The 19488-nt window shown below is 46.6% G+C and overlaps 2 protein-coding genes across 57 annotated transcripts in view; one reads left to right on the top strand and one right to left on the bottom strand.

The window, feature by feature from the left end:
- Positions 1-19488, bottom strand: part of LOC146422659 (eukaryotic translation initiation factor 3 subunit G) — a 69875-nt gene that overhangs the window by 41151 nt on the left and 9236 nt on the right. The window contains exons 11-14 of one of the 50 annotated variants that reach the window (XR_014848004.1): positions 18318-18417; positions 18172-18222; positions 18130-18139; positions 18045-18075 (exon numbers count right to left, since the gene is read on the bottom strand). Coding sequence is in view for 1 of the 50 variants with exons in the window: in XM_085045987.1 (XP_084902113.1) it covers positions 18402-18417 (16 nt within the window). In the remaining 49 variants the exon portion in view is untranslated. Of the gene's footprint in view, positions 1-17996; positions 18418-19488 lie in introns of those variants that run through there. The other 49 variants (XR_014848006.1, XR_014847974.1, XR_014847979.1 and 46 more) reach the window with 49 other exon arrangements.
- Positions 1053-18066, top strand: LOC146422660 (suppressor of SWI4 1 homolog). 7 transcript variants are annotated; one of them, XM_085045949.1, is made up of 13 exons: positions 1053-1140; positions 3409-3579; positions 5161-5262; positions 6958-7008; positions 8510-8725; positions 10020-10096; positions 12028-12135; positions 13027-13150; positions 13740-13818; positions 14507-14636; positions 15308-15519; positions 16688-16797; positions 16840-17139. In XM_085045949.1, exons 1-13 carry the CDS (start codon positions 1123-1125, stop codon positions 17116-17118), a joined length of 1677 nt encoding a protein of 558 aa, XP_084902075.1. In that variant the 5' UTR covers positions 1053-1122; the 3' UTR covers positions 17119-17139. The 7 variants fall into 7 exon arrangements, with proteins under 7 accessions (XP_084902075.1, XP_084902078.1, XP_084902079.1 ...); XM_085045952.1 differs by lacking the exons at positions 16688-16797; positions 16840-17139 and adding exons at positions 15620-15682; positions 16181-16344 and having other exon boundaries at positions 15308-15536; XM_085045953.1 differs by lacking the exons at positions 16688-16797; positions 16840-17139 and adding an exon at positions 17986-18066.

Raw genomic sequence — 19488 nt, 5'->3', positions numbered from 1 at the left:
TCAATGTGATTTTGGGGGTTGGAGGTGATTTTGGACTGAATTGAGGTGAATTTGGGGTGAATCGAGGAGGTTTTAGGGGTTTTGAGGTGATTTTGGGATGATTTTTGGGTGATTTTGGGGTGATTTTGGGGTGAATTGAAGAGGTTTTGGAGGCTGCATTCATAATTTTGGGATGATTTTTGGGGTGATTTTGGGTGATTTTGGGGATTTTGGGGTGAATTGAGGTGATTTGGGGTGATTTTGGGGTGAATTAGGGGCTTTTGGGGTGATTTTAGGGCTTTTGGGGTGAATCGAGGTGATTTTGGGCTAATTTTTGGGTGAATTGAGGGTGATTTTTGGATGATTTTAGGATGAATTAGGGGTTTTGGGGGCTGCATTCATATTTTGGGGTTATTTTTGGGTTATTTTAGGGTGATTTGGGGCTGATTTTAGGGTTTTGAGGTGAATTTGGGGGGTTTTGGGGTGAATCGAGGGGATTTTGGGGTAAATTTAAGGGGATTTTTGTGGAGGGAATTTAGGAGATTTTTTTTTGGAAATTTGGGGTGTTTGAGGGGATTTTTTGGCAGGAATTTTGGGGGATATTTTTGGGGGAATTTGGGGGATTGTTTTGGGGAATTTGGGGGATTTTTTGGGGGAATTTGGGAGATTTTTGGGGGAAATTTTGGATTTTTTTTGGGGAGAATTTCGGGTGTCCCACCTAAGCCTGGGTGGCTCAGGTATCTCACCTTATCAGGATGATCTCCAAAAATGGGTGGAGCTCTCGGGAATCCTTAATTTGGGGGAATTTCGGGGAAATTTTGGGGATTTTTTTGGGAATTTTGGAGGATTTTGGGTCTTTCTGCCCCACCTGGGGGGTTTTTCGCATTCTCCATTAAAACTCTAACTCCCCAAATTCGCCTCCTGTCTCTCAATGTCTCGCCGAGAATTTTGGGATCGCTGGGGAGATTTTTTTTGGGGGGAAATCCCAAAATTTTGGGAAGGGGGGGGTGGGAACAACAAAACGGGCGGAACTCATTTCCGGGGAAACGCTTCGCGCCCGGAGCGACCGGAAGTAACACACCGGAAGTGGCCGGAAGGTTGAGGGAACACCGGAAGTGGCAGAAGCCACGTGGAGGAGCCGCGATGGGGAAAGCCGGAAAGGTCGGGAGAGAAAAAATGGGGAAAAAATGGGAAAAATCGGGAAAAATCGGGAAAAATCAGAGGGAAATCGGGAATAATCGGGGTGGGGAGTGGGGAGAGTTCCGAATTCCCAAATTTTGGGGGTTTCAGCCGCTCCGGAGGGGAAAAAATGGCGATTTTGTGGTTGGGAATTCCCAAAATTTGGGGAATTTTCCCAGAATTTGCCCCATAATTTGGGAATTCCCAAATTTCGGGAATCTGCGCTTCCCCTTTCCCGGGAAAATCGGGATGGGGGGTTCGGGAATTCCCGGATTTTTGGGGTTTCCGGTTCGTTTTGGGGGGAAAAATGAGGATTTTTGGGGTTTCGGGATTTTTGGGGATTTGGTGGAAATTTGGAATTCACAGATTTTCGGGAATTTTTCCTTCTTTTTTTTGCCGGGAAATCGGGATCGGGAGGCTTTGAATTCCCGGATTTTGGGATCTCCGCTCTCCCTCGGGGAGGAAATTCGGGATTAGGGAATTTTTTAATTCCCAAAATTTGGGATTTCTGGCTTTTCTGGGGTGAAATAATGAGGATTTCAAGCTTTGGGATCTCAGAATTTTTGGGATTTCGGGCTCTGGGATCTCTCCCGCTGGAATTTTGGGATTTTTTTCTGTTGGAATTCCCAGATTTTGGGATTTTTCCTGGAGAAAAATCAGGATTAGGGAATTTTTCATTCCCAAAATTCTGGATTTCTGGCTTTTCTGGGGTGAAATAATGAGGATTTAAAGCTTTGAGATCCCAGAATTTTTGGGATTTCGGGCTCTGGGATCTCTCCCCCTGGAATTTTGGGATTTTCCCTGCCGGAATTCCCAGATTTTGAGATCAGGGAATTTTTTAATTTCCCGAATTTTGGGGTTTTCGGTGCTCTTTGAGTCAAACAATGATGATTTAAGGCTTTGGGGTCTCACAATTTTTGGGATTTTGGGCTCTGGGATCTCTCCCGGTGGAATCTCAGGAATTTGGCTGCCAGAATTCCCAGGTTTTGGGATCTCCATTTCCTATCCAGGAGGAAATTCGGGATCAGGGAATTCCCAAAATTCTGGATTTCTGGCTTTTCTGAGGTCAAACAAAGGGGAATTGAAGCTTTGGGATCTCAGAACTTTTGGGATTTCGGGCTCTGGGCTCTCTCCCCCTGGAATTTTGGGATTTCCCCTGCCGGAATTCCCAAATTTTGGGATTTGTCCTGGAGAAAAATGAGGATTAGGGAATTTTTAATTCCCAAAATTTGGATTTCTGGCTTTTCTGGGGTGAAACAAAGCAGATATAAAGCTTTGGGATCTCAGAACTTTTGGGATTTTGGGGTCTGGGATCTCTCCCGCTGGAATTTCGGGATTTTGGCTGTCGGAATTCCCAAATTTTGGGATTTTTCCTGGAGAAAAATGAGGATGAGGGAACTTTTAATTCCCAAAATTTGGGATTTCTGGCCTTTCTGGGGTGAAACAAAGCGGTATAAAGCTTTGCAATCCCAGAATTTTTGGGATTTCGGGATCTGGGATTTCTCCCGCTGGAATTTTGGGATTTTGGCTGCCGGAATTCCCAAATTTCAGGATCAGGGAATTTTTTAATTCCCAAAATTCTGGATTTCTGGCTTTTCTCAGGGCAAACAAAGGGGATTTAAGGCTTTGGGATCCCAGAATTGTTGGGATTTCAGGCTCTGGGATCTCTCCCTGTGCAATCCCAGGATTTTGGCTGCCGGAATTCCCAAATTTCAGGATCAGGGAATTTCTGAATTCCCCAATTTTGGGGTTTTCAGTGCTCCTTGAGCCAAACAAAGGGGAATTAAAGCTTTGGGATCCCAGAATTGTTGGGATTTCAGGCTCTGGGATCTCTCCCTCACAATCCCAGGATTTCCCCTGCTGGAATTCCCAAATTTCAGGATCAGGGAATTGTTTCATTCCCAAATTTTGGGGTTTTCGGTGCTCTTGGGGTGAAATAATGAGGATTTGAAGCTTTGGGATCTCAGAATTGTTGGGATTTTGGGGTCTCTGATCTCTCCCACTGCAATCCCAGGATTTCCCCTGCCGGAATTCCCAAATTTTGGGTTTTTCCTGGAGAAAATTTGGGATCAGGGAATTTTTTCATTCCCCAATTTTGGGGTTTTTGGTGCTCCTTGAGCCAAACAAAGGGGAATTAAAGCTTTGGGATCTCAGAACTTTTGGGATTTCGGGCTCTGGGCTCTCTCCCCCTGGAATTTCGGGATTTCCCCTGCCGGAATTCCCAAATTTTGGGTTTTTTCCCCAATCCAGAGCCGGCACCAGCGGCGGCAGCGCGCTCAGGCCAGGCAGAGGAGCGAGCAGCAGTTCAGCTCCGTGCCGCACTGCTTCGTGTTCCCCTGGGGGAGAGCGGGCAGGAGTGTCCGGATACTGGGGAGAGATCTGAGGAGAGTTCTAGAACCCTACACTGCCAGGAACCTGCAGGTGACACTGGGGACACTGCTGGGGACACTGCTGGGGACATTGGGGACACTGGGGATACTGGGATTGGGGACATTGGGGACATTGGGGAGAGCAGGGAGGAACATCCGGATACTGGGGAAGGATCTCTGGAGAGTTCTGGAACCTTACACTGCCAGGAACCTGCAGGTGACACTGCTGGGGACATTAGGGACACTGCTGAGGACACTGAGGATACTGGGGACAGAGACAGGGACACTGGGGACATTGGGGACACTGCTTCGTGTTCCCCTGGGGGAGAGCCGGGAGGAACATCCGGATACTGGGGAAGGACCTGAGGAGAGTGCTGGAACCTTACACTGCCAGGAACCTGCAGGTGACACTGGGGGGACATTGCTGGGGACATTGGGGACAGAGAGAGGGACATTTGGGACATTGGGGACACTGCTTCGTGTTCCCCTGGGGGAGAGCCGGGAGGAGTGTCCGGATACTGGGGAGGGATCTGAGGAGAGTTCTGGAGCCTTACACTGCCAGGAACCTGCAGGTGACACTGCTGGGGACATTGGGGACACTGCTGGGGACACTGCTTCGTGTTCCCCTGGGGGAGAGCTGGGAGGAACATCCGGATACTGGGGAAGGACCTGAGGAGGGTGCTGGAGCCTTACACTGCCAGGAACCTGCAGGTGACACTGGGGGGACATTGGGGACACTGCTGGGGACAGAGACAGGGACATTGGGGACACTGGGGACACTGCTTCGTGTTCCCCTGGGGGAGAACCGGGAGGAACATCCGGATACTGGGGAAGGACCTGAGGAGAGTGCTGGAACCTTATAGTGCCAGGAACCTGCAGGTGACACTGCTGGGGACACTGCTGGGGACATTGGGGACACTGGGGACAGTGACTGGGGACATTGGGGATACTGGGACTGGGGACATTGGGGACATTGGGGAAAAGCTGGGAGGATCTGGATCCTGGGAAAAGACCTGAGGAGGGTCCTGGAACCTTACACTGCCAGGAACTTGGAGGTGACACTGAGGACATTGTTGGGGACATTGGGGACATTGGGATTGGGATTTCCCTCGGGAATTTTTGGATATTCAAGGTTTTCCCTCAGGAATTTTGGGGTTTCCCAGGATTTCCCTCAGGAATTTCGGGATTTTTTCCCAGAAATTTGGGATTTCCTCAAGAATTTTGGGACTTCCCTCAGAAATTTCAGGATTTCCCTCAAGAATTTTGGGATTTTCCTCAGGAATTTCAGGATTTCCCTCAAGAATTTTGGGATTTTCCCAGAAATTTCAGGTTTTTCTCATGAATTTCGGGATTTTCCTCAGGAATTTCAGGATTTCCCTCAGGAATTTCGGGATTTCCCCCAAGAATTTCAGGATTTTCCCTCAAGAATTTCGGGATTTTTCCCTCAAGAATTTTGGGATTTCCCTCAGGAATTTCAGGATTTTTCCCCAGAATTTTGGGATTTCCCCAGAAATTTCAGGATTTCCCTCAAGAATTTTGGGATTTTTCCCAGAAATTTCAGGTTTTTCTCAGGAATTTCAGGATTTCCCTCAAGAATTTCAGGATTTCCCTGAGGACTTTTGGGATTTTCCAGGTGAGGAGGAGCAATTCCCTGCGGGATCTGGTTGCCATCGCAGGACCTTTGGGAGTCACTCAGTTCCTGGTGCTCAGCAAGTCCCAATCCGGAGTCAACCTGGTGAGAATTCCGGGAATTTCGGGAATTATTTTGGGAATTTTTTGGGAATTTTTGGGGGATTTTTTGGGGAATTCCCAGACCCAGAGGATGAAGGAATTTTTCCGTGAGGTTTGCTCTGTGATCGTCTCAAAGTAAACGCTCTGATGGGTCTGAAATTTGGGATTTTGGGATCAGAAATTTGGGATTTGGGGTTGGAAATTTGGGATTTTGGGATCAGAAATTTGGGATTTTGGAATGGGAAATTTGGGATTTAGGAAACTTGGGATTTGGCATTGGAAATTTGGGATTTTGGGAAATTCGGAAATTTGGGATTTTGGGGTTTGGGAAATTCGGAAATTTGGGAAATTCGGAAATTTGGGATTTTGGCATTTGGGAAATTGGGAAATTTGGGATTTGGGAAATTGGGAAATTTGGGATTTTGGGAAATTCGGAAATTCGGGAAATTTGGGATTTTGGGGGATTTGGGATTTGGGGTTGGAAAGTCAGGATTTTGGGATGGGAAATTCGGGATTTGGGAAATTGGGGATTTTTGGGGGAATTTTCCAGGATTTTTCTGGGATTTTTCCAGGATTTTCCCAGGATTTTTTGGGGTTTTTTCCCAACAATTTCCTGGGATTTTCCTGGTGTTTCCTGGGTTATTTTCCACGATTTTTCTGGGATTTTTCCTAGCTTTTCCCCAGGATTTTTCCAGGATTATCCCAGGATTTTTGGGGGGGAATTTTCCAGGATTTCCCCGATTTTTTTTCCAGGATTTTCCCAGGATTTTTTGGGTGGATTTGTTTTTGGGATTTTTCTGAGATTTTTCTCGGGATTTTCCTGGAGTTTTTCCATGATTTTTCTTGGGATTTTCCTGAGTTTTTTTCCAGGATTTTTCGGGTTTTTTTTCCCAGGATTTTTCTGGGATTTTTTCAGGATTTTCTGAGATTTTTCCAGGATTTTTCTGGGATTTTTGGGGGATTTTTCCAGGATTTTCCTGGTATTTTCCATGATTTTTTGGGGGATTTTTCTGGGATTTTTTCTGGAATTTTTCCGGGATTTTTCTGGGGGGATTTTTCAAAGATTTTTGCCAGGATTTTCCTAGGATTTTTTTGGGGTATTTTTCTGAGATTTTTCTCGGGATTTTTCCAGGATTTTCCCAGGATTTTTTGGGGGGGATCTTCCCAGGATTTTTCTCAGATTTTTGGGGGGTTTTTCAGGGATTTTTTTTTTTTTTTTATTTTTCCAGGATGTTTCCGGGATTTTTCAGGGATTTTTCTGGGATTGATTTTTCCGGGATTTTTCCAGGATTTTCTGAGATTTTTCCAGGATTTTCCCAGGATTTTTTGGGGGGATTTTTCCAAGATTTTTCTGGGATTTTTCAGGGATTTTCCTGGGATTTTCCAGGATTTTTTTTTTAAATTATTTTTCCAGGATTTTCCTGGGATTTTCCATGATTTTTTGGGGGATTTTTCTGGGATTTTTCCAGGATTTTTTGGGGGATTTTTTTTCTGAGATTTTTCCAAGATTTTTCCGGTATTTTCCGGTATTTTCCCAGGATTTTTTGGGGGCAATTTTTCTGGGATTTTTCTGATTTTTTTCCCAGGATTTTCCTGGTATTTTCCAGGATTTTTCAGAGATTTTTGGGGGATTTTTTCCAGGATTTTTTTGGGGGATTTTTCCAGGATTTTTCCCATTCCTGAACTTTTTTCCTTCCAGAAACTTTTCCGCCTCCCAGGAGGTCCAACCTTGACTTTCAAAGTGCTGCAGGTGAGTTTGGGGAAAATCCTGGGAATTTCGGGAATTTGGGAATTTTGGGAAGCCTGGGAAGGTTTGGGGGAATTTTTGGGAATTCTGAGGAGTTTTTTTTTTGGGGATTCCAGGAGATTTTTGTGGATTCCAGAGGAGATTTTGGAGATTCCACCTGGATTTTTGGGGATTTTTTTTGGGATTCTAGTGGAGTTTTTTGGGTTTTTTTTTTGGGATTCCAGAAGGGATTTTGGGTTTTTTTTGGGATTTTTTTTTTGGGGGATTCCAGCAGGTTTTGGGGATTTTTTTTTTGGGGGGATTGCACAGAGAATTTTAGGTCTTTTTTTTGGGGATTGGTTTTTTTGGGATTCCAGCAGGTTTTTGGGGTTTTTTTGGGATTCCAGTAAGTTTTTGGGATTTTTTTTTTTCAGGATTCCAAAGGGGTTTTTTGAGATTTCACAGCGTTTTTTGGGATTTTTTTGGGGATTTTTTTATATTATAATTTAATGATAACAATTATAATAACATAAAAAAATAGGACTATAATAATTAATAATTTAATAATTTTAAAATAAATGTAATAATTTAATATTAAATAAAGATTGAACAATTTTTAAAAATAATTTAAGTTTTTTTTTTTTTTTTTGGGAATTTTGGGCTCCAATCCCACATTTTCCTGCATTCCCAGGACTCCCTGGTCTGAGATTTTGGGGATTTTTTGGGGATTTTTGGAGATTTTTTGGGGATTTCTTGGGGATTTTTTTGGGATTTTTTGGGGATTGATTTATTTTGTAATTCCACCTTTTTTTTGGGAATTCTGGCCTCCAATCCCAAATTTTCCCATCCCTAGTACTCCCTGGTCCGAGATTTTGGGGTTTTTTGGATTTTTTTGGGTATTTTTTTTGGATATTTTTGGGGGGATTTTTTTAGGATTTTTTTTAGGATTTTGTCCAGGATTGATTTATTTCATAATTCCACTTTTTTTTTGGGAATTCTGGTCTCCAATCCCAATTTTTTCCCCATCCTCAGTACTCCCTGGTCCAAGATTTTGGGGGTTTTTTGGGGGGTTTTTTAGGAGTTTTTTGGGGGATTTTTTCAGGGATTTTTTTGGGATTGATTTATTTCATAATTCCACCATTTTTTGGGAATTCTGGTCTCCAATCCCAATTTTTCCCATCCCCAGTACTCCCTGGTCCGAGATTTTGGGGTTTTTTTGGGGACTTTTTAGGGATTTTTTGGGGAAATTTTTTTTTTAAATTTTTCCCAGATTGATTTATTTCATAATTCCACCATTTTTTTTTGGGAATTCTGGTCTCCAATCCCAAATTTTTCCCCATCCCCAGTACTCCCTGGTCCGAGATTTTGGGGTTTTTTTGGGGTATTTTTTTTTTATTTTTGGGAGTTTTTTGGGCATTTTTTGGGGGATTTTTTTAGGATTTTGTCCGGGATTGATTTATTTCATAATTCCACCATTTTTTTTTGGGAATTCTGTTCTCCAATCCCAATTTTTCCCCATCCCCAGTACTCCCTGGTGCGAGATGTTGTCTCAGCCCTGCGCAGACACCGGATGCATGAGCAGCAATTCCGACATCCTCCTCTCCTGGTGCTCGGGAATTTCGGGAATTCCGGGAATTTTGGGAATTCCGGGAATTCTGGAAATGCTGGGAAACCCCAAATCCACCTGAAGCTGATGGCTGGGATGTTCCAGGGGATGTTCCCAGCCCTGAACGTGCACAAGGTGAGGGGAAAAAATGGGAAATTTGGGGTTTGGGAATTGGGGAAAATTGGGGAAAATGGGAAATTTGGGGTTTGGGAATTGGGAAAAATGGGAAATTTGGGATTTGGGGTTTGGGAAAAGTGGGGAAAAACAGGGAATTTGGGATTTGGGGAATGGGGAAAATGGGAAATTTGGGATTTGGGGAAAATGGGAATTTGGGGTTTGGGAAAAGGTGGGAAAACAAGGAATTTGGGGTTTGGGGAAAATGGGAAATTTGGGATTTGGGGTTTGGGAAAAGGTGGGAAAATGAGGAATTTGGGGTTTGGGAATTGGGGAAAATGGGAAATTTGGGGTTTGGGAAAAGGTGGGAAAACAGGGAATTTGGGGTTTGGGGAAAATGGGAAATTTGGGGGTTGAGGTTGGGGAAAAGGTGAGAAAAAGGGGAATTTGGGATTGGGGAAAACCAGGGAAATTTGGGAATTGGGGAAAAGGTGGGAAAATGGGGAATTTGGGATTTGGGAATTGGGGGAAAGGTGGGAAAACGGGAAATTGGGATTTGGGAATTGGGGGAAAGGTGGGAAAACAGGGGAAATTGGGATTTGGAATTGGGGAAAAGGTGGGAAACAAACAGGGAATTTGGGATTTGGGAAAAATGGGAAATTTGGGATTTGGGATTGGGGAAAAGGTGGGAAAACGAGGAATTTGGGGTTTGGGAATTGGGGAAAATGGGAAATTTGGGATTTGGGAAAAAGTGGGAAAACAAGGAATTTGGGGTTTGGGAAAATGGGAAATTTGGGATTTGGGATTTGAGGAAAATGGGAATTTGGGGTTTGGGAAAAGGTGGGAAAACAGGGAATTTGGGATTTGGGAATTGGGGAAATGGGAAATTTGGGATTTGGGAAAAGGTGGGAAAATGGGATGTGGGAAAATGGGAAATTTGGGATTTGGGGTTGGGGAAAATGGTGAATTTGGGATTTGGGAATTCGGGAAAAGGTGGAAAAAACAGGGAATTTGGGAATTGGGAAAATGGGAAATTTGGGATTTGGGGTTGGGGAAAATGGGAATTTGGGGTTTGGGAAAAGTTCGGAAAAAAAGGGAATTTGGGGTTTGGGAAAATGGGAAATTTGGGATTGGGGAAAAGGTGGGAAAACAGGGAATTTGGGAAAATGGGAAATTTGGGATTTGGAGTTTGGGGAAAAGGGGAATTTGGGATTTGGGGAACAGGGAAAAGGCAGAGATTTACCATTTTTCTCATTTTTTCCCAATTTTTTCCCCCATTTTTCCCAATTTTTCCCCATTTTTCCTGTTTTCCCAGGTGAATCTCAACTCCATCCGGCGCTGTTTGCTGATTTCCTACAACGCAGAGTCGCAGCTGCTGGAATTCCGGCATTAGTGAGTCCTGAAGTCCCAAAATTCCAGCCCTAAATTCCCAAAATTCCAGCCCAAAATTCCTGAATTCCCAGCCCAAAAATTCCCAAAATCCCATCCCAAAATTCCCAAAATCCCAGCCCAAAATTCCCAAAATCCCAGCCCAAAATTCCAGCCCAAAAATTCCCAAAATTCCAGCCCAAAATTCCTGAATTCCCAGCCCAAAATTTCCCAAAATTCCAGCCCTAAATTCCCAAAATTCCAGCCCTAAATTCCCAAAATTCCAGCCCAAAAATTCCCAAAATTCCAGCCCTAAATTCCCAAAATTCCAGCCCAAAATTCCCAAAATTCCAGCCCTAAATTCCCAAAATTCCAGCCCAAAATTCCCAAAATCCGAGCCCAAAAATTCCCAAAATTCCAGCCCAAAATTCCCAAAAATTCCAGCCCAAAAATTCCTGAATTCCCAGCCCAAAAATTCCCAAAATCCCAGCCCAAAAATTCCCAAATTCCCATCCCAAAATTCCCAAAATCCCAGCCCAAAAATTCCCAAAATTCCAGCCCAAAATTCCCAAAATTCCAGCCCAAAATTCCCAAAATTCCAGCCCTAAATTCCCAAAATTCCAGCCCAAAATTCCCAAAATCCCAGCCCAAAAATTCCCAAAATCCCAGCCCAAAATCCCATCCCAAAATTCCCAAAATCCCATCCCAAAATTCCAGCCCAAAATTCCCATTTTCCCATTCTCATTTTCCCATCATTTCCCAAATTTTCCCAGCAGCATCAAGGTTATTCCCATTCCTGGTTTTTTCCCATTTTTCCATTATTTTCTCTTTTTTTTTCCCAAATTCCCTTTTTTTCCCCCAATCCCAGCAGTGCCAACCTCATTCCCATATTCTGAAATTCCCAATTTTTTCCCATTTTTCCCAAATTCCCGTGTTTTTCCCCAATCCCAGCAGTATAAACCTCATTCCCAAATTCCCGGTTTTTCCCCGTTTTTTCCCAAATTCCCTTTTTTTTCTTGTTTTTTCCCATTTTTTCTCAAAGTCCCATTTTTTCCCCAATCCCAGCAGTGCCAACTTCATTCCCGTATTCCCATTTTTCCATTATTTTCCTTTTTTTTCCCAAATTCCCATATTTTTTCCCAATTCCAGCAGTGTCAACCTCATTCCCAAATTCCTGGTTTTTCCCCATTTTTCCCAAATTCCCATTTTTTGCCCAATCCCAGCAGTGTAAACCTCATTCCCAAATTCCCATTTTTTTCCCGTTTTTCCCAACTTCCCATTTTCCCAAATTCCCGTTTTTCCCCGTTTTTCCCAAATTCCCATTTTTTCCCCGTTTTTCCCAAATTACCGTTTTTTCCCATTTTTCCCAAATTCCCATTTTCTTTCCCGTTTTTCCCAAATTCCTGTTTTTCCCAAATTCCCAGTTTTTCCCTGTTTTCTCCAAATTCACATTTTTTCCCTATATTCCCAAATTCCCAGTTTTTCCCATTTTTCCCCCAAATTCCCATTTTTCCCGTTTTTCCCAAATTCCCATTTTTCCCCCAAATTCCCTTTTTTCCTGTTTTTCCCAAATTCCCATTTTTTCCCGTTTTTCCCAAATTCCCGTTTTCTCCCCAAATTCCCATTTTTCCCCCAAATTCCCTTTTTTCCCATTTTTCCCAAATTCCTGTTTTCCCCAAATTCCCATTTTTTCCCTATATTCCCAAATTCCCAGTTTTTCCCATTTTTCCCCCAAATTCCCATTTTTCCCGTTTTTCCCAAATTCCCATTTTTCCCCCAAATTCCATTTTTTCCCATTTTTCCCAAATTCCCATTTTTCCCCCAAATTCCCTTTTTTCCCCCCGTTTTCCCAAATTCCCGTTTTTTTTTCCCGTTTTTCCCAAATTCCCATTTTTCCCCCAAATTCCCATTTTTCCCGTTTTTCCCAAATTCCCGTGTTTTCTCCCCAATTCCAGCAGCATCAAGGTTGTCCCAGTTGGTCTCAGCCGAGGAATCCGGAAACTTCTGCAGGAGAAATTCCCAAACCTGGGCAGATTGCAGGACATCAGCGAGCTGCTGACCGGGTGAGGGACAGCGGGGACACCTTGGGGACACCTTGGGGACATTGGGGACATCATTGAGGGCATTGGGGACACCTTGGGGACATCATTGGGGGCATTATGGACACCTTGGGGACATCATTGGGGACACCTTGGGGACATCTTGGGGACATCATTGGGGACAGTGGGGACACCTTGGGGACATTTGGGGACATTGGCGACACCTTGGGGACATCATTGGGGACATTGGGGGTCATTGGAATTTGGGGACACTGGGGGCATCGGGGACATCTTGGGGACACCTTGGGGACACTGGGGATGTCAGGGACACCTTGGGGACACCTTGGGGACATTGGGGACATTGGGGGTCATTGGAATTTGGGGACATTTGGGACACTGGGGACAGTGGGGACAATGGGGACATTGGAGACATTAAAGACATTTTGGGAACGTTGGGGACATCTGGGGACATTGGGGACATCACTGGGGATATTGGGGACACCTTGGGGCCATCATTTGGGACATTGGGGACACCTTGGGGCCATGGGGGGCATCAGGGACACCTTGGGGACATCATTGGGGACCTTGGGGACATTGGGGAGAATTTGGGATATTTTGGGACTTTGGGGATAATGGGGACATTAAAGATGCCTTGGGGACATTAAAGATGCCTTGGGGACATTGGGGACACCTCGGGGACACCTTGGGGACACCTTGGGGACACTTTGGGGACGCCTTGGGGACACATTGGTGACACACTGAGGACACCTCGAGGACACCTCAGAGACACCTTAGGGACATCTCGGGGACACACTGAGGACACCTTGGGGACACCTCGTCGGTGACACCTTGGTGACACCGTGGTGACACACTGGGGACACCCTGGGGACACCAATGTCACCCGTCTGTCCCCAGGGAGGTGGCACTGTCGGAGAGCGAAGCAGAACCTGACGGAACCCAAAACGTGCTGGAATTGCCCCAAAACTGTGCCGGGAGGGGAAACGCCGTGAGACAGCAGAGCGCTGTCAGGCTGACCGAGGTGACACTGAGGGGACATTGGGGACATCATGGGGACATCATGGGGGAACTCAGTGACACAGCAGAGCGCTGTCAGGCTGACCGAGGTGACACTGAGGGGACATTGAGGGGACATTGGCGGCATTGGGGATATTGGGGACACCTTGGTGACATTAGGGGCTCCTTGGGCACATCAGGGTGACACAGCAGAGCGCTGTGAGACTGACCGAGGTGACACCAAGGGGACATTGGGGACATCTTAGGGACATTGGGGACACCTTGGGGACACCTTGGGGACATTGGGGACATCAGGGTGACACAGCAGAGCGCAGTGAGACTCGCCAAGGTGACATTGAGGGGACACTGAGGTGACATTGGGGGTATCAAGGTGACTTTGGGGTGACACAGCCGAGCACAAGGAGGTTCACTGAGGGGACATTGGTGACATTAGGGTGACACAGAGGGGACTTGGGGACATCGCTGGGACAGGTGGACAGGTGGAGACACAGTGCCACCTGTGTCCCCAATGTCCCTCAATGTCCCCAATGTTCCCAATGTCCCTCAATGTCCCCAGTGTCCCTCAATGTCCCCAATGTCCCCAATGTCCCCAGATCGGTCCTCGGCTGACTCTGCAGCTGCTGAAGGTGGAGGAGGGGCTTGGCCAGGGGAACGTGCTGTACCACGGGCTGGGTGAGTGACACACCTGGGACAGGTGAGGGACACCTGGGGACATTAGGGACACACCTGGGGACATTAGGGACACACCTGGGACAGGTGAGGGACATTGGGGACACAGCTGGGGACATTGGGGACAAACCTGGGACAGGTGAGGGACACCTGGGATGGGTGAGTGACACACCTGGGACAGGTGAGGGACACCTGGGGACATTGGGGACACCTGGGACAGGTGAGTGACACACCTGGGGACATTGGGGATACACCTGGGGACAGGGCAGTGTCCTGTACCATGGACTGGGTGAGTGACACACCTGGGACAGGTGAGGGACACACCTTGGGGACATCAGGGACACAGCTGGGGACACTGGGGACACACCTGGGACAGGTGAGGGACACTGGGGACACCTGGGACAGGTGAGGGCAGGTAAGGAGGAGAAGCTCTCCGTGTGCTCAGGTGTGTCCCAGGTGTGCCCAGGTGTATCACAGGTGTGCTCAGGTCTGCTCAGGTGCATTTTTACCTGCGCAGCCCCCAAAGGTGAGGAGGAGCTGAAGGCTCTCGTGGCCAGGAAGGAGCAGAAGCTCTAGGTGTGTCCCAGGTGTGTCCCAGGTGTGCTCAGGTGTATCACAGGTGTGCCCAGGTGTATCCCAGGTGTGCTCAGGTGTATCCCAGGTGTGCTCAGGTGTATTTTTACCTGCGCAGCCCCCAAAGGTGAGGAGGAGCTGAAGGCTCTCCTGGCCAGGAAGGAGCAGAAGCTCCAAGCCAAAGCTGAGCGACGCAGAAAGCAGGAGGAGAACCTGGAGAGGAAACGGCAGCAGCGCCACCTGCACAGGTGAGGGACGGCTGGAGGACAGGTGGGACAGGTGGGACACAGGTGTGACACCACGGGTGTGACACAGGTGAGGGACAGGTGTGACACAGGTAGGGGACAGGTGAGAAACAGGTGTGACACCATAGGTGTGACACCATAGGTGTGACAGGTGGAACACAAGTGAGGACAGGTGTGACGCCCTCAGTGTGACAGGTGTGACACCACAGGTGTGACACAGGTGAGGGACAGCTGGGGAACAGGTGGGACACCATAGGTGTGACACAGGTGAGCACAGGTGTGACCCAGATGTGACACCACAGGTGTGACACAGGTGAGGGACAGGTGTGACACAGGTATGATCCAGCGAGGGACAGGTGGGACACCCTAGGTGTGACATGGAATCACATGTGTGATACAGGTGAGGGACAGGTGTGACACAGGTATGATCCAGTGAGGGACAGGTAGGACACCATAGGTGTGACACAGGTGAGCACAGGTGTGACACCACAGGTGTGACACCATAGGTGTGACAGGTGTGACACAGGTGGGGAACAGGTGTGACACAGATGTGACACCACAGGTATGACACAGCTGTGACAGGTGTGACACAGGTGAGAAACAGGTGTGACACCCCAGGTGTGACACAGGTGCCTCTCACCTGTCCCTCACCTGTCCCTCACCTGTCCCCTCAGGCAGCGCAGCCTGGCCGGGATGGGTCGCAGCACAGGTGACACAGGTGGCCCAGGTGACCCCGGAGGTGACAACACAGGTGACACCACAGGTGACCCAGCAGGTGACAGCGGCGCAGAGGACCCTGGCGCACCTGAGGCAGGTGTGGCCGAGGAGGAGGAGGAGGATGAGGCTGAATACTACAGACAGGAGCTGGGGGAGGAGCCTGACCCAGGTGAGCCAAATTTTCAGGTGATTTTTGGGGAGTTTTGGGTGAGTTTGGGGAGTTTTGGGTGATTTTGGGGCAATTTCAGGTGAGTTTGGGGCAATTTCAGGTGATTTTTGGGGAGTTTTGGGTGAGTTTGGGGCAATTTCAGGTGAGTTTGGGGCAATTTCAGGTGATTTTTGGGGAGTTTTGGGTGATTTTGGGGCAATTTCAGGTGAGTTTGGGGAGTTATAGTTGATTTTTTGGGGAGTTTTAGGTGATTTTGGGGCAATTTCAGGTAAGTTTAAGGCAATTTCAGGTGATTTTTGGGGAGTTTTGGGTGATTTTGGGGCAATTTCAGGTGAGTTCGGGGAGTTTAAAGTGATTTTTGGGGAGTTTCAGGTGATTTTTGGGGAGTTTCAGGTGAGTTTGGAGAGTTTTGGGTGATATGGGGCAATTTCAGGTGAGTTTGGGGAGTTATAGTTGATTTTTTGGGGAGTTTTAGGTGATTTTGGGGCAATTTCAGGTAAGTTTAAGGCAATTTCAGGTGATTTTTGGGGAGTTTTGGGTGATTTTGGGGCAATTTCAGGTGAGTTCGGGGAGTTTAAAGTGATTTTTGGGGAGTTTCAGGTGATTTTTGGGGAGTTTCAGGTGAGTTTGGAGAGTTTTGGGTGATATGGGGCAATTTCAGGTGAGTTTGGGGCAGTCCAGGTGATTTTCGGGGGGAATAAAAGGAAATTCTGGGTTTTCCAGGTGAATCTGGGAGGGTCCAGGTGAGTTTAGAGAGGATAAAAGGAAATTTTTGGGGTTTCGAGGTGAATTTGGGATTTTCGAGGTGAAATTTTGGGGAGGATAAAAGGAAATTTGGGGTTTTTTCCAGGTGAATTTGGGGTTTTCAAGGTGAATTTTGGGAGGATAAAAGGAAATTTTGGGGTTTCGAGGTGAATTTGGGGTTTTCCAGGTGAAATTTTGGGAGGATAAAAGGAAATTTGGGTTTTTTTCCAGATAAATTTGGGGAGGGCTGGGTTTGATTTCCCCCTGGAAGTGGCTGATGACACAAAATTCCTTGAATTTCCGTGATTTTGGATCAAAGTAAACGCTCTGACACTTCCAAGACCCCAAATCCCGATTTTTTTTTCCCCCTAAATCCCATTTTTTTCCCCTCCTGAATTCCCGTTTTTCCCTTTTTTTCCCCCAGATTTGTTCCCCAGCTGCTCCAAGAGGAAACGAAATCCTTCGGGAATTTCTCGACCTCGGAAACGACGGAAGGAAAACCCCAAATCCCACCTGGAAAACCCCAAATCCCACCTGGAAAACCCCAAATCCCACCTGGAGAACCCCAAATCCCACCCTGGAACTTCCAAATTTCGTCCCGGGAAAGCGAAATTTCACCCGAAAAACCCCAAATCCCAGCGGGGTGATCCCAAATCCCATCCTGGACACTCTGGGACCCCAAAATCCCATCCTGGATCCCCAAAATTCCACAGGAAAAAACCTGGAAACCCAAAATCCCACCCTGGAAACCCCAAATCCACCCCAAAAGCCAGCAGGGCTCGTGGGAAGCTCCTGGGAAGGAGGAAAAACTCGATTTTCCAGCGGCCGGGAAAATCCCGGAAAGGGAAAAACTGAGGGGGAAAATGGGATTTTGGGGGGAAAAATGGGATTTTGGGGGGAAAAAAATGGGATTTTGGGGGGAAAAATGGGATTTTGGGGGAAAAGGGTTTTGGGGGAAAAATGGGATTGGGGGGGAAAAAAAAGGGGTTATGGGGGGAAAATGGGATTTTGGGGGAAAAATGGGATTTTGGGGAAATCCCAAATCCTTCTGTGCCCCGAAGGAGTGGCTGGGATTGGAATTTTGGGATTTCCCAGAAGGATTTTGGGATCCCCAAAGGAATTTTGGGGTCACATTTGCCTTTACCTGGATATCCCAAAATCAGGTGAGATCACCCCAAAAAAAGGGGGAAAAGTTAATAAAAATGGGGAAAAAAACCCTAAAAATGGGGAAAAAATCTGGAATTCTGATTTGGGAATCTGGGGAATTCGGGATTAAATCAAATCCACACCCATGGCTTTGTGTTGTTCCTTTTTCCAGCAAAAATCCAAGTTTTTCTACCCAAAATCTTTACCCTAAATCTCTCTTTTCCTGCCCATAATCTCCTTTTCCCAAAAAACCCTTTTTTTGGTAGCAGAAATTCCCATTTTTTCCCAACACAAATCCTTTTTTTCCTCAGCAAAAATTCCTATTTTCTACGAGAAAAATCCCTTTTTCTACCCAAAATCTCTCCCTGTTCTGCACAAATCCCAATTTTCTTAACCTGAAATCCTTTTTCCTTCTACAAATCTCCTTTTCCTTGTAAAAATTCCCATTTTCCCACCCCAAATCCCCATTTTCCCAGCAAAAATTCCCATTTTTCCATCAAAAATTCCCATTTTTTCCACCACAAATTCCCCATTTTCCACCCAAAAATCCCAATTTTTCCCAGCTGGAAACTTCAGGGATAGAAAGGTGAGACTGGAAATAAGGCTTTATTGAACTGGGAGCCACTGGGACCAACTGGGAACCAACTGGGAACCAACTGGAACCAACTGGGAGCCAACTGGGATCCAACTGGAACCAACTGGGAGCCACTGGGAACCAACTGGGAACCAACTGGAGCCAACTGGGATCCACTGGGAACCAACTGGGAACCAACTGGAGCCAACTGGAGCCAACTGGGAACCAACTGGAACCAACTGGGAGCCAACTGGAGCCAACTGGGATCAACTGGAGCCAACTGGAGCCAACTGGAATCCAACTGGAACCAACTGGGAGCCAACTGGGAGCCAACTGGGATCCAACTGGAGCCAACTGGAGCCAACTGGGAACCAACTGGAATCCAACTGGAGCCAACTGGGATCCAACTGGGAGTGGCTCAGTTGGTGGAAGGTCTGGGGAAGAGAAAAAGAGGAGTCAGGAAATGGGATTGAGACCCTAAACTGGGATTGGGAAACCCTAAACTGGGATTGGGACCCCAAACGGGGACCCTAAACTGGGACTGGCACCTCAAACTGGGACTGGGACACCCCAAACTGGGATTGGGATGCCCTAAACTGGGATTGGGAAAACCCATAAATGACAATGACCCCATAAATCCCCTACAAATCCCCCGTACTTGGCCCACTCCACGTTGAGGATGAGGTGGTCGTAGCCAAACCCCATAAATGACCCCATAAAGGTGACAATAACCCCATAAGGTGACAATGACCCCACAAATGACAATGACCCCATAAATCCCCTATAAATCCCCCGTACTTGGCCCATTCCATGTTGAGGATGAGGTGGTCGTAGCCAAACCCCATAAATGAAATAACCCCATAAATGACCCCATAAAGGTGACAATGACCCCACAAATGACAATGACCCCATAAATCCCCTATAAATCCCCCGTACTTGGCCCATTCCATGTTGAGGATGAGGTGGTCGTAGCCAAACCCCATAAATGAAATAACCCCATAAATGACCCCATAAAGGTGACAATGACCCCACAAATGACAATAACCCCATAAATAACCCCATAGATGACAATAATGCCATAAATAACCCACAAATCCCCTACAAATCCCCATACTTGGCCCACTCCACGTTGAGGATGAGGTGGTCGTAGCCAAACCCCGTAAGGTGACAATAACCCCATAGATGACAATAACCCCATAAATAACCCCATAAGGTGACAATGACCCCACAAATGACAGTAACCCCATAAATCCCCTATAAATGACCCCATACTTGGCCCACTCCACGTTGAGGATGAGGTGGTCGTAGCCAAACCCCATAGATGACAATGACCCCATAAATGACAATAACCCCATAAATAACCCCATAAGGTGACACTAACCTCACAATGACCCCATAAAGGTGACAATAACCCCATAAATAACCCCATAAATGACAATAACCCCACAAATCCCCCATAAATCCCCTACAAATCCCCCGTACTTGGCCCACTCCACGTTGAGGAT

This window comes from Lichenostomus cassidix, unplaced genomic scaffold (assembly GCF_008360975.1).
Source record: "Lichenostomus cassidix isolate B80296 unplaced genomic scaffold, HeHo_3.0 HiC_scaffold_39, whole genome shotgun sequence".
In the NCBI taxonomy this organism is placed as follows: Eukaryota; Metazoa; Chordata; class Aves; order Passeriformes; family Meliphagidae; genus Lichenostomus; species Lichenostomus cassidix.
The sequence above is the reverse complement of the archived record's forward strand: the minus strand, read 5'-3'. Positions and strand labels throughout refer to the sequence as shown.